This window comes from Monodon monoceros, unplaced genomic scaffold (genome assembly GCF_005190385.1).
Source record: "Monodon monoceros isolate NGI ecotype Baffin Bay Population unplaced genomic scaffold, NGI_Narwhal_1 Super_Scaffold_5, whole genome shotgun sequence".
NCBI classification, from domain to species: Eukaryota; Metazoa; Chordata; class Mammalia; order Artiodactyla; family Monodontidae; genus Monodon; species Monodon monoceros.
This window is the reverse complement of record NW_021703782.1, coordinates 100,609,949-100,624,212: the sequence shown is the minus strand read 5'-3', so window position 1 is coordinate 100,624,212 and position 14,264 is coordinate 100,609,949. Positions and strand designations below refer to the sequence as shown.

The 14,264-nt window shown below is 45.7% G+C and overlaps 1 protein-coding gene across 4 annotated transcripts in view; it reads left to right on the top strand.

The window, feature by feature from the left end:
* Positions 1-14,264, top strand: part of TTLL11 (tubulin tyrosine ligase like 11) — a 263,833-nt gene that overhangs the window by 193,083 nt on the left and 56,486 nt on the right. For 3 of the 4 annotated variants that reach the window (XM_029202082.1, XM_029202084.1, XM_029202083.1), the window contains exon 7: positions 7,561-7,812. The exons of the other annotated variant lie outside the window; for it this stretch is intronic. In XM_029202082.1, the coding sequence (XP_029057915.1) occupies positions 7,561-7,812 (252 nt within the window). The remainder of the gene's footprint in view (positions 1-7,560; positions 7,813-14,264) is intronic. 4 annotated transcript variants of the gene reach the window in all.

Genomic DNA, 14,264 nt, shown 5'->3' with positions numbered 1-14,264 from the left:
GGCGAAGATACTCACTCTGGGCAGAGGGGCAGAGCAGGGAGAGCCCTGTGGGAAAAGAATCCCTTTGGGAAGCCTTTGTTAAACAAGCTGTCGGTTTGTTCATCTGGAAGGTGAGAGGGCCGGGCCACATGACCCCTAAAGGCACTTCCAGCTCGGAAATCGCCTGAGTTCTGGGTCTGCGGGAAAGGGGGCCTTGGACTAGGTCTGTATGCTTGTTCTTTTGTTAATTCGTTGCCTGGCCCGATGGGTAGATGCTCATGCAGCATACCCAGGCTGGTGGCTCCGGGAATTCATCCCAGGCGGGGGCAGAGACCTAGTCTGCTGCTGCCGCCATCGGGGGCCTCCGTTAATTCCCACACATGCGACACACAGCGCCTCAGTGATCGTGTGGGCCTGAAACTGTAAAACAGAGATTGATTTGTTGGGCAGTGGAAATGGAACAGCCCCATCCAGATATATCGTCGCACTGAGGTCAGTTACAACCCCCCCCCCCCCCGACCCAGCAGAATCATCTGGATGCTCTACACATAGGCTGTGTTTTTGATCCTAAAGAATGCAACAGTTTTGTGCTGGGCTTAGACTAAGTGCCCTCCCAACCGCTCTCCCTCGTAAGTAGGAGACTTCTCTCCCACTGAAAAGGAGGAAAAAATGAGTTCAGAGAAGTTTCGTAACTACACTGAGTTGTAACATGATGGAGTGGAAAGGGCCTGGGCTTTGAACTCAAGCAGATCCTTGTTCAAATCCTCACTCAGCCAGTTAATAGCTGAGTGACCTTTGGAAAGTAGCCTAACCTCTCTGAAGCTCATTTTGTCAGCAGCAGAATGGAGCCACTTACTATACCTAACTCATAAGGATCATTGCCAGGGTCAAATGAGCTGTTACAAGTAACCGACCTGACTCTCAGGTATTTAATGCCCGATAACTCCTCATGTATAGAAGAAGCCGTAGTGCAGTGGTTAGAAACAAGGACACTGGCACCTGCCTGCCTGGCTCTCTGTCCTGGGTCTACAACCTATTAATTTGTATCTTTGTGCCTTGGTTTCCACATCTGTAAAATGGGAATAATGATAATGCCTGCTTTGTAGGATTTTATCAAGACTAAATGTTTTAAGATGGCAGTTCCTGGCACATAATCAACATCATCACCATTGTGTGTTATTGTTGATGTGACACTGTGCTGTGGAGGAAAGTGATTGAGGGAGGTGGAAGCGGCCAGGTGAGCATTCATAGGAACACTGCACGAAGGGGAGCCAGTGGGAATAGACCCAGCATGGATCTAGGTCTTACAGGGACTAGAGAGAGCATCAGCCAGAATCCCTCACTAAATCCCTTTCTTCATCACTTTGGAAACACATGCCTCACCCGTCTATCGCCTTCTCTTCAAACAATATAGCATTGCCATCAAGCAAATGGGGCCCCTGTGATGGAAGAGATTTATCAAATGACAGAGCCAGGCTACATGGTAGTTATGTTTATTTTTAGTGACTTTATCCTCCAGCTCTTTAAATTAGCTGCTGGGCTAACTTAAGGGACTTCTTTGGTGCATTGTTGGCCGTTTCTTCCGGAATGCCAATGGGCCTTTGAAATCCCCAAGGGGCTGGGGGGGGGACATGTCTTGGCCAAACGGTGGGGAAAGGAGCCTGCCTACCTCCCTCCATTTGCCAGGGCCGTCCCGCTGCCCACCAGGCTCTCCTGTCAAGCCACAGGATTGCCCGGGAACATGATCCAGAGCCTTTGCTCCCTTTCTATCCTCCGTGATCAAGCAGTTGCCAAATCCATCTTCTTTCACCGAGACCAGTGATTCTTAGACTTCAGCCCGCATCAGAATCCCCCACAGGGCTTGCTAAGGCAGAGCTTCTGAGGCCATAGGTCTGGGGTCGGGCCAAGAGTGTGCTTCTCTAACAAGGACTCAGGGATGCCTGATGCTGCTGGACCAGGGACCACGCTTTCAGAATCCCTGAGCTTGAGTGTTCCAGTAGCTTCCTAACATCGTCCACTCCCCCCGCGATTCAGGATACACACTGCTGGCAGATTCATTCATCTTCTCTGAACTTCTGATTTTGCCACTCCTTTCCCCCGAATCTACCACAACCTTGTCATCTCCTACACTGCCACATCCAAGCTCCCTTGTCTGACACTCAAGATCCTATTAAGACCCAGACCCAAGCTGGCTTCCTGGTCATATTCCTACCTGCTCCCCTTCATGTACACGACTAAGACCCAGCAAGCTGACCTACTTCCATATGCTCCAGGTCCCATCTCTGGATGCTCACCTGGCCACTCCCACCTGGCTCAGTCATTGTTTATGGATGGGTCTAGTCTTCCCCCCACCGGGTCATGTGCTTCTGGGTAGCTAGGACTGTGTATACCTCACCTGTGTAGCCCAGGCCCCTGGGACAGGTAAGCGCTTGAGAAATGGTTCATGAACGAATAAATTCTTGAAGGGATGCTTCACTAAAAATGGGAATTATTTCTCTGAGAGAATTCAAGCACCTTCTCTGAAACTGGAACTTGCTGTGTCTACCTTCCTATTTTGTTAACTCCCAAGAATATATACATATATAGTTTGTACATCAGAAGAAAAGTCTTTGGTTTGATTTAAATCAAATTAGCACAAGAGCTACATAGTGAGCTAAGCCTTGAGTGTGTAGTGAGACAGTCTGGAGTACAAATTCTGATTCCACCATTGATTTGTGACATTGGGCAAGTATTAAGGTTCTCTGGGCCTCAGGTTCCTAATTTGCAAAATGGGACTAGTTTCTACCTACCTTGTAGCATTGTTTTGAGAAACCAGTGAGATCATATATAGGTAGTAAGCTGCTTGACACAGAGTGGGTCCCTGATAAATAGTAGTATTCTTAACAGTAGGCTTTCCAGGCAAAATAGTGGTAGGTGGTTTTTCACAACAGTTTTAATAAAACCAAATTCCATTTTATTTGAAAGACAATAATAGATAAAACATTCCAGGATTCTTTCCCCTATTTTAATGAATCAAGGACACACCAAATTCAGTTTAAGAAAAAATACCCCAAAGGACCCCAAGTAAGCTGGATTTATATTTTCTTTACCAGTCACTTCTATTTCATAAGTCTGACTTTTCCATTAAAATGCTATTAGGTAAAAACAGGATTTTACAGTATTTGTGATAACTTGGATCTCAGTGTGATAATTGGAATTATCTCCAGCAGAATAACCATTTCTCCTTGTTTTATTTCCTCTTATGTATCAGCCATATCTTTACTGCCTTCTTCCAGTTGAGTAAAACCACTTCTGCCTGAATTTGTGGTTTTGAGTCCATGAAAATATCTGTGGCTTTGAGGGCCCTTTTCATCCTGAGGTTATTAATTGGGATTCAGGAAGGAAGGGGAATGGTTAGTCATCCAGTAAGAAAGGTGAGAGGCTGTCACGGAGAAGAGAAGACAGACCCATCCTGTGAGGCTCTGAGGGTGGGTTGGGATGTGGGCTGTGGACACCAGAGGGAGAACAGCCTCTGACGTGCCATGCAGAAAACCTTCCCAGCCTGAGAGGTGCCCTGGAGGCGATGAGGTCCCCCTCATCAGGTAACCCAAGCTACGGCCACCCCCTTGGATGATCTGCCAGTCAGATGACCCACTGGTGCTAATGTCCTATCTACCTGGGAGTCATTTCTTCTCTAAAATGACATCATTGTGGAAAGGTTAGGAGCTAGATTGAGGTGGTGGTTACACGACATTGTGCGTTGCATGCTTTAAAATGGTTAAAATGGTGAATTTTATGTTACGTACAGTAGGCCACAATAAGAGAAAATAGATGACATCGTTGGACAGAATGATCTCCAAGGCTGCTGCTAGCTGTTAACATGTTATGTTTCTGGGAGGGAGCACGTGGCTTAGGGGGCTGGCTCCCAGACCCTGTATAGTCAAAGACGAGCCATGTAGACAATATCTGACTGACAGGGAATGGCCAATTAAATTATGGTTCAGGCATAATATGGAATATTATATGTCCATGAGAGATTATGCTCATGAAAGCATACTTAATGCCATGGGGAGACACTTATGATATAATGTGAAGTGTAAGAAAAAAGGATTTAAACTACCCAGGATGTGATCCTAACTTATAAACATAGATAAAAAATCAAAACATTAGTAGTGTTTATCCCTGAATTGTGGGATTACAAATGATTCTCATTCCTTTATACAGTTCTCAGAATGCTTACAAAGACCATGAATTACTATTATAATTTTTAAAAAACTATTTAAAAACAAAAAATAACTAACAGTCCTTTGGATTTGGTAACCCCCAATGTGAACCATGATGTGGTTTGGAATAATAGGGCAGCAAGATGGAAACAGCCCTGGTTAGGAGAACTGATGTGTAATTCCAGTCCAGCCAAGGCAAAGAGCTGCTTCGCCTTGTTGCGCCTCAGTTTCTCCATCTGGAAGAGGGGTATAAAAATAACAGTGTACTGCACATGTTTTGTGAAGAGCAAATGAGATCATGAAAGTGGGACGGTTCTGTTGATTGAAGAGTTCTCAGCCGTTTTCTTTGTCATGGAGTGTATTCAAACTGTGTATTTCCAAATCTTTTCTTTAACAAAAACTTAGTGCTTTTGAAGTTAGTGATTGCCACTTATCCAGGAATTTAAGAGCTAATTTCCAGTAACAGTGCTGCTTTTTTTCTCATCTTTCTTTCTATAACCTTAATGTGAAAACATTTTATTTCATCTGAAGTGTAACCACCTGACTTTTATTTACAGTCTTAAATTCAAGGAGGTGATGATAAAACCAGTTTAGCTGAAGGGAAGTTGCACCCACTCCATCCCACTCCCCCTGGGAATGCAGTGCTTCTCCGGAGGAATAAGGTCCCTCCTCTTTGTAGGAGGGAGCATTTGTTTCCCCGGAACCATCCACATTGTTGAACTTCAGAGGAGGTTTTCCTTTGCGCTTCTCTGGTTCTGCCTGTCCTCGCTTTGAGACCCACTTAGAAGGAACCATGAACAGAACTTACAGGACCTTTTATTCACACAAGGGGGTTCTCTTTCTTGGAGGCTGGCTCCTTGGACCAGCATAAAGAAAAGACCATTTTGGTAGGGCCGTCAAGTATGCTGTTTCTCTCTCGAACCTCTTTCCCGTTTAAACGAGCTTATGGGGCGGGTACAAAGCATCATAACCTTGATGTTTTATTTGAAGCTCACCTTGCTGTTAAAAGCAAACTTTCCCAATTCAACAAATTCAATGAAACATTTCCGAAGAACCTAATACGTGCCAGGTCCTGTGGAAGTAGAGTTGAATAAGATGTGGTCCTTGCCTTCAACGAGCTCACAAAACAGTGAGAGGGATTGGCATGTAAGCAAGTGCAGCGCAGTTGATGAGAGGAGTGAAGAAGTCCAAGGGGCGGGAGTGGGACATGAAAGACAGTCTTCAGCACGGTCAAGGGAACAGCTGAGCTGGTTCTGAAAGTGGAACAGAAATGTGCCAGGCAGCCAGGGCTGGGAAAGTCTTCAAGGGCTGAGGCAAGCAGGTATGAAGGTACCAAGACAGCCCAGCTTGGTGACTGACGGTGTGCTTGGAAGTGGGAGCTCGGGGGACGAGACCATTTAATAAAGAAAAGAAAAGAGTAGAAAATGGCCTTGGTATTGAGCTCAGCACCGTGGGATGTGGCTCTTCTCTTCCTGGATCTCTTAGCCAGCTGGGCAGTACTTACTGGCCGTTCACACCGCGCTCAGGGTGTTACCAAGTCCAAGCTCGTACTGCTCGCCGCACGACAGGACAATAAATAGAGAGACAAGTTGTTGGGGCAAGGAATAGCACCTTTATTCAGAAAATCAGCAGACTGAGAAGATGGTTGCCTAGCGTCCCAAAGAACCATCTTCCTGGAGTTAGAAGTCAGGCTTCTTTTATACTAAAAGGGGAGGGGGTAAAGTCCTGGTTCCAGTCAGACTCCAGAGGGGATGTGTTAATGTCTTCCTTCCTGCAGCCATTCACAGGTGGGCCTAGTCAGGAGGTTTCCTGTGAGCTAAACAAAGGTACTTTACCTTAACACTCATCACATGGGAGGCAGGGTACCCAGAGACGGCCATTATGTATCATTTAGGCTTACAGGCAACATCCCTTTAGTGATTAACTTGTAGCAAAAGCAAGAGAACACAAAGGTTAAAGTAAAAGTAACAGATTCAATGTGGAGTCAGATTTGTTGTTCCCTATTACAAGGGTTCTGTCTCTGGAATGGACACACAGCTGGAAACGGTTACACCTGGCCCCTCATTCGCTATGGGCAGGACAAGAGACAGGAAAGCAAGGTGAGCTGCAGGTGCAGAGACAGGCCTGAGTGTGGAAGGGGGCTGGGCGTCCAGCAAGCATGGGTCTCTATGTCCAGGCCAGGCCGTGACTGGGGCGGCAGCAGAGGTCAAGGCCTTGAAGGGTACGGTGTGTCTAAGGCAATGACAAGAAATAAGGAGGGCAGAGAGGGAATCAGGCAGGGCCTTGCGTGCCAGAGGGAGGAGTATGGACTTTATCATGTAGGCACTCAGGAACCACAAAGAACTGTAGGAAGTGCGCATCCCAGCCAGGTCTGCTTTAAAAGGGCACCTCAGGTGCCATGTGGAGGATGGGTCTGTGGATGGGAAAGGCCGGAGGCGGGAGACCCCATTGTTAGAGTCCAGGAGAGAGCAGACAAGGCCAGGGCAGGGGGAGAGTGGAGTGGGTTCCAGGGAACATTAAGGATGCTGTGGAGACAGGGAGAGGAGGGGTTGGAAACATTCAGATGTTTCCTGCTTGGGTCACTGACAGACGGTGGTGACATTCGAGGAGACAGGGAGTGTGGATTTGGGGTGAGGGGAAATGGTCATGTCAGTGTGAGGTTCCCACGGGTCACCCTGGAGGGTGAACAGGTGATAGCTGGATCTGTGTGTCTGGAGGTGAGAAGAACATTCCAGCTGGAGGTGCATATCTGAGAGTTAGTGGCCGTGAACTTTCTCAAGTATCAGGATGATTTTTCCGAAGGAAATATCCAGACTAAGGAATCACAACAGTGCGATCATTTTTTGGTACGAGTTCCAAATAAGAAAAGAGTTAAGCCACAAAATCCCGTTGTGCCCGTTCCTAGAATTGGGTGACTGCTGTATCTTTGCACATTGTTCACTGAACTGTCTGTGGCTTCTTGCCAGCCCTCAATGAGATTTTTATATTTCTTGATTATTCAATTACTACCCATAAGTAGGAGTTTGAAATCAAACCCAGACTGCTTTATAATAGAGTATTCTCTTCAGTCATGAGTACGGAAAAGGAAATTGTCCATATTGGGAAGCCAGGATGGTAGAACGGAGGAAGTGTAAGTGTGTAGTCCCGGCTCTGTCCTGGGTTCAAGTTCTGGCTTTGCCACGCCCTAGCCATGTGAGCTTGGGCAGGTCACTTCTTTGAGGTCAGTTCTCTGGTTTGTACATTAAGAATAGTAATAATACACCCCCCCGCAGGTTGCTATAAATCTAAAGGAAAGGAGAATTTGCAAGGGAAAGCAATCTGCGTGCTGTAAAGCCCGCTCTAAATGTTGGTTCTGTCGTTAACTCCTTGTGTGCTGCAGGTCTCAGCAGCTTGGGAAGCCGTTAGCCTCAAAGGAAGAGCCTCCTGAGAGCGATCTGGCCAGTGCCTCGGCAGGCAGCGCCCATCCCGAAGCCCACCTGCCCTCCATCTGCCTCAAGCAGGTGTTCCCCAAGTATGCAAAGCAGTTCAACTACCTGCGCCTGGTGGACAGGATGGCAAACCTGTTTATCCGGTTCCTGGGTATCAAGGGGACAATGAAGTTGGGACCAACAGGCTTTCGTACCTTCATAAGGTCAGTGAGACCAGCTCCTCTGGCAGGGTGGAGACCAGCCCCACATCTGGCTGGTCCCGTCTCTCTGACTGTGCCTGGGAGAATCTGTGATGCCAGATCACGGCCCCACTTGGGGTTGGATTGGCCCAGCAGCTGGCACTGGGCCTGGCACATAGTAGACTCTTGTTTGTTGAATGAATTAATGAATGTTACGGATGTGACAGTATTCACAACGTTATGTTTGTGGTTAGAAAACAATTCTGCGCTACCCTGAGCTAGGTCCTTATTCATATATGAATAATTGCCCCTTGGACTCAGACAGACCTCGTGCTTCTAAAACTGGGGTGATGTTATCCCAGTGGTATGTGGCTGAGTGCTGAGCTTTTATGAAGCCACAGCAGAGAAACAAGCCACATCTTCCAAAGTGTCAATTTCAGGAGAGAAAAGTTGAATAATTCAGTTGATAAATAATTTAATACATTTGTTCTAATATAAAAATAATGTGGTTATATTACAGAGTATAATACAAAATTTGCATGAATTTTAAAGATAAAACATGAGACAAAGAAATCATGTTTTTGCCACAGCCTATAAAATAAGCCATTGCCACTTAATCTCCCGAGATTATTCATTAACTTGCCTCTACCCTCTGGGATACTTTGGGGCAGTACAGGAGCACTTACTAGCTGTGTGACCTTGGGTAAGTTAATGACAGTCTCTGAACCTCAATGGTCCTATAAAATGGAGATGAAACTATCAGTACCCTAGGATTGTATGTTATACACCTCAGCGGAACTACCTGCCAGCATCCCATGGTGCTATTGTTTTTCTCATCGTTGGTTTTAATATTTCTATCTGGCAACACAAAGTCACCCTGTTCATAGTTTTTTTTCATGAAAGCAAATAATTGGAAGTCTTGAATTGGAAACCATTTGTCATATGCTTTTCTCTAAATGAATTTTATAAATTCTAACTCTAGCGCTCTGATACTCCTGATAGGGTGGCCTGAAGAAGTATCAGCAGGAATTTTTGCCATCTCAGCAAACCTGAAGTCATATTTGCACAGTGATTTTGAGAGGGGCTTTGTGTTAGTTTCAGGGGAAAAGAAAACCCCATGGAAAGAGCACAAGCTTTGGGGTTCGGCTTCAGAGCCAAGCACATTACTTAACAGCTGTGTGGCTTTGGGCACATTCCTTATCTTCTCTGAGTCTCAGTTCCCTCATCTGTAAAATGGGAATGATCTCTCCCACCTTGCAGGAGTGTTATAAGGTTGGGACGTAATATATCATAAAGGAACTGGCCCGCTGCCTAGTTTATGGGAGCTGTTTGTGAAATGGGAGTCTTTTGTTATTATTTCCATGAGGCAGAGGGAATTTTCAAGGAAGTCAACAGGCACGTTATTTCCCTGAGAAAACTACCTAACGTGATACCCTCTGACTCATTTAAGAATTGCATTTGACTTGTAGGAATAGATACCCATCTATAAATGGTTTAAAGAGTAAAATTAATTTTCTTCTCATATAACAGGAAATTTGGCAGTGGGGCTTCGAGGGCTGGTTAATGACCCCACAATGTGATCAACTCCCCAGTTTCTGTCTTTGTGCTTACCCACCCTGAGCATGTGCTTCAAGCTTCAGGGTTGCCGTATGGTCACAAGATGGCTGCTCAAAATCCAGCCATCATGGTCAAGTTCCAGGCAGGAAAAAGGAAGAAGGAAGGAAGAGCAAAAGACGTTGGTCAGATGCTTCCTTTTAACTCCTAATACAATTCTACTAAAATGTAAGAGAGAGGGAGAGATTTGAAAAAAAATTACATATCACAAGAATCACAATCTCAGTTTGCCTGAGGATGGGGTGGGGGGAGGGTGCAGGCAGGAAGGATAAACAAACCAGTGGGTGGGGTCTAGAAGGATGAGGGGGGGTGGGGCTGTGGCAAAAGGAAAGGTTGTTGCCGGGCTAGTATTAACCAAAGCTTTTGATTTTTCAAGAGAAGCTAGAAATATTGATTTTTATGTAAAATATCAATGCATGTATATACTGAATGTTGGCGATTCAGAAAATAATTCTGGGTTCAATCAAAGCATGGCGGCCCATAGAGTCCACCGGTGTGTTACCTCTGGTGTGAGAGGCTGAGGTAAATATTAAGAGGACTGGTATGTTCATATACAGTGTTGAAAAGAAAATTCCTGAAAAGAATTGAGAGTGGTTCTAGCAAAGAAGATACTTAAAATGCACTCAGACTGAAACTGGATGATGTGAAAAATATTGCTACAAATCTGTCTCTGTGTGAGAGGCTTTATGATTTTTCCACCCCTTTGTTCTCTATAATTAAGAGTGTTTGCATGAAAAACCCACCTTTGTGACATTAGCGACTATTAGGTCCTGCGGCCGTCATTCCCAACCTGTGGCCGAGTACTGTTAGTGGGAGCGATGGTGACCGTGACAAGTGACAATGTCTTCAGGTAGGGAAGAGGCAGCCGGAGCAGAAGGACCCAGACTGTGAGCCCCTCTCCCCTCCCTCTGTACCCACCCAGCAAGTGTCCTGAGTAATGAAGGATGCAGGAAGAAATGGAGAAAACATTGCACAACTGTTAATAGATTTCTCCTTTTCAAATGTACCAAGACATCCGAACAGCCAACTTTGTTGTAAAAGATGATCTTCTCTGCTTTCAGATTTATATCTGAGCGTGTTCGTCTCGCCAGCTAAATTTAACAGCACGTGTTTTCTCTTGCTAACAACTATTCTCTCTCTGCTTTCCACTTCAGTTTAAATTTCGCTTCATTATGAATTAATAATATTTATGCCATGTGTTAAATCAAACCAAGTGCCCTTCTCTGGGGCACTGTGCCAGAGACATATTTGCTGGCTAGAGACCCTCCCTCCTGAGCTCCCACGCAAAGGGCAGAAGTTGAACTTGACTTTCGTCTGTCCTACCCACCCTTTCTCTCCAAGTTCCTTGAAGAGAACTGGAGGGAACAAAATAATAAACATTCCGATTGAATTGATTTTCAGTGACCATCTCTCATAACGTGCTGCATAGATCAGCAGTTTTAGGAGTGAATTATGCTAATGCCAGTCTGGCCGTATTCTATTTTTCTTTTCCACCAAGAAATGAGAAATAATGAACTGTCGTCCTCTCGTCTGGAATTAACTCTATCTAACCAGCTTGTCGTGTCATTTCCTCGGGAGGCATGTAACAGTAGCACGTATTACCATGAATTAAGCACCTCTTTGCTCTCTCTTTTTTTTTAATTCATAATAATTGCTGAGGTGTGGAGACATCTCTTTCTCTGAGACACAGAAATTATCTGCTTCTTCAGTGTGGCAGCTTTCTCGAGGGAAATGCATTTGTGTTATTTTCCTTCCATCGGATTCCTAATTTGGGAGGATTTCTGTGTAATTCACTAAGAACCCGTTTTCTGAACGTATCCTACATCAGAATTTGACATCAACTGGCACACGCTGCATTTTCCATTTCCGCAGCCTGAAGATTAAACGGTTTGCCAAAACCGGGGTTTATTTCTAGAAAATGGGAGGCAGCTTCTCCACACCTCGAGTGTTTGCTTCAAGCTGGGCCATTCCGCTTGGAGATCCCCACTCGTGTCCTCTGTGGTTTCTAATCCTGGTCTCCTTCTAAATTAGAGAATGGTTTTCTCTTTTTCCTTTTTTTTCCCCCTTCCACTCCCTTTTCTCATAAGGAGATATTAATATGCTTCATAATGGGTAGCTGTGGGGTGTTATTCTCTGAGAGGCAGCATGGAGCGTTAGAATGTTCTGGAATGGAAGTGTCAGGGGCCCTGCCTCCTCCTCTGTCATTAACTCCTCAGTGACTTTGAAAATTCCCCTGTTCTGTGATGGTCTCTTTCCAGTAATATCACGAGATTTTTATGCCTGGGGTATCAATAGCCTTTAAAAATAGAAACATTATAAACCAAAGTTGTCTTTCCCGCCCCCATCAGATGTTTAGAGAGTGGGTTGTTGTTTTTTTTTCTCTTTTAAACAAATATTGATTATTTGTTAGTTTTCACCTTACAGAAACCTCTCCAGGAAAAATAAGCTTCTTTTCTTTCACAGAGAAGGATGAACACAAAAGAAATTCTATAAATAGGATTTTATGGAGTGGAAAAAGTTGGTTTCTAAATTTCCCATGAGATGTCACTAGTTGTTGAGAGAAAATGGGGATGATAATTTCAAATCTCTCTAATCTTAGGCTCCTAATGAACTTGAATGATTTGTGATTCTCTCCATCTCTGTGCCCGTATTCTTTTGATTCTGAAAACAAAACAAAACCTTTCTTTAAACTGGTTCTGCATCATGGAGGAAGGCTGGGAGCTGTCATGTGTGCCAGGCACCGAGCTAGTCCTTAAAATAGCTTTATATGGCGAGTCGCCTTATCCTCATACAAATAAGGAAATTTAGATTGCAGAGAATGTCAGTGACCTGCTCAAGGTCACATAGCAGAGTCAAGATGCAAACTCGTGTGCCTTTGACTCCAAAGCTCATTTTTTCCATGTACGTTTCTAGCCTGTCCTTTCTGCGGAATCTTTCTGGCTTCCCATGTTACCATATTTCTTGGATCTCTCTTCCACTGAAGAATTTATCCTATCACTCGTCAGTCATTTGAAGAACTGCATCCCAGAGCATAAGGGGAAACTGTTCGAACGATTAAGAGCTACCAGGCCTCATGTTTTCACCCCAGATTCTGAGATCATTTCTACCCTCCGAGAGCCGTATCCAAGACTGATCCGGATCCCGGCGTCACTCACTGGGCCCAGAATACCACTTACACATAGTGCACACAAAACAAATTCTATACTGAGTGGGCGGATGGATGAAAAGTTCATTCCAAAATCTTAACCCTTGGAGACATTCCCTGTTTGAGCGCATTAAGAATGTTTGGTGACCACGGGGATAAACCTAGGAAAACCTGTCTCCAAGTGACCCTGGTTGTCTTACCCCCCAGCCTTATATCCCAAAGCTTCCCAACAGGGCCTCTCTAGAGGCTCCAGACTTTCTGGGTTACCTGAGACTTTGTCTCTTGAATCTTGGGCTCTTCCTGAAGCTCTGGGCTGGGCCACCTCCCCATTTCTCCCCAAAGTTCCCAAGTCCACTACTCTGTCCTCCAGGGGAGGCCTGGATGTGAATCCCAGCGTGTGATCTTGGGCAAGCCATGTCCCTTCTCTTGAGTCTCAGCTTACCCGTCATTGAAGTGGGCCTAAGAACACCTCCTTCATAAAGTGGTTATAAAGACCCAGAGAGCTCATGGGCAGGAAAGGGCCTGGCATACAGATGGTGCCCAAGAAGTGCCTACAGGATCAAACTTCTTTTAAAGCGTTTCCTGTCTACGGCAGCCAGCACAGACCCCACCTTCCCCTGCCCCAGCAGCAAATGTTACCATCGACTGTGTCTGCAGGTATCACTAGGGAGGGAAAGTTACTTTTGGAAAAGGGATAAATGGAGAATCCTCTTTGGTAAATTATGACTCCTACTAAAGGTTTGACACTTCTAATTTCTACCTGTCAGGAAAAAAATAACTACATACCAGTGGTCAGTTTGGTTTCCCTTTTTATACTCCATTAACCCACAGAGCAAGCCAGGCAGAGCTCCTGTCCTGTGGGGAGCAAGTGGTCCAGAGGACATGGATACGATAATTAGAGAAAACCCGTAGCCACTCCTAATGAAGCTTTGGAAATGAACAGTGCAGGCTGTTAGAATATACCTTGGGAGAGACTGGAGCGGGTCCCCAGCAGGACCCAATAGAGATGGCCGTCTCAGTGACGGGTGACATGAAAAGCTCTGCATCCACTGACATGTTGTTACTGAGGCTCAGTAACTGTGTGCTGATGTGCTTTGAAGGCTGCCACCGCGACTTGTGATTGAAATACAGAGCCGGAGCCCAGGAGGAAGCAGGATGTGAACTGATGGCCTGAGGAATACAGGCTGGGAGGAAAGGAAGGAAGGGAGGGAGGGAGGGAGGATGCTGTCATATAAGGAGCACCAGCCTTGTCCAGGCACCGTGCTGGGCACACGTGGGCACGTGTCAGGGGTGTGCATGGGTTTGGAGAGGGGCCTCTGGAATGCCCAAATCCTGCTTGCCAATCAACCCCCGACTTCTCGGGTTCCTAAGGGAGCTATTCACGCAAGAGATGATGACAAATGGGAAACCAAAGAACCGCTTTATCATAGCTGGGGCGACGGATGTGGACACACTTGGAAAGTTGAAAGCAGCATGCAGTGTAGTTCAGCCAAGCAGACAGCTGGTCCCAAGGTCTAGCTTTCGGGGTTCCCAGGGCAAATCCAGCCTGTCTTGGGACTCGCCTCCCCGGCACGATCTGGTTCAGGAGGGAAGTGCCTCTGGACCAGCTGAGGGCTGCCTACATTCTGAACAGAGAGCGTAAATTCTTTCATCCAGACACTCTGACTAGCAAGCCCCATTCCTCCAGAATGGACAGGGCCTTCACTGAAAGGTCAGC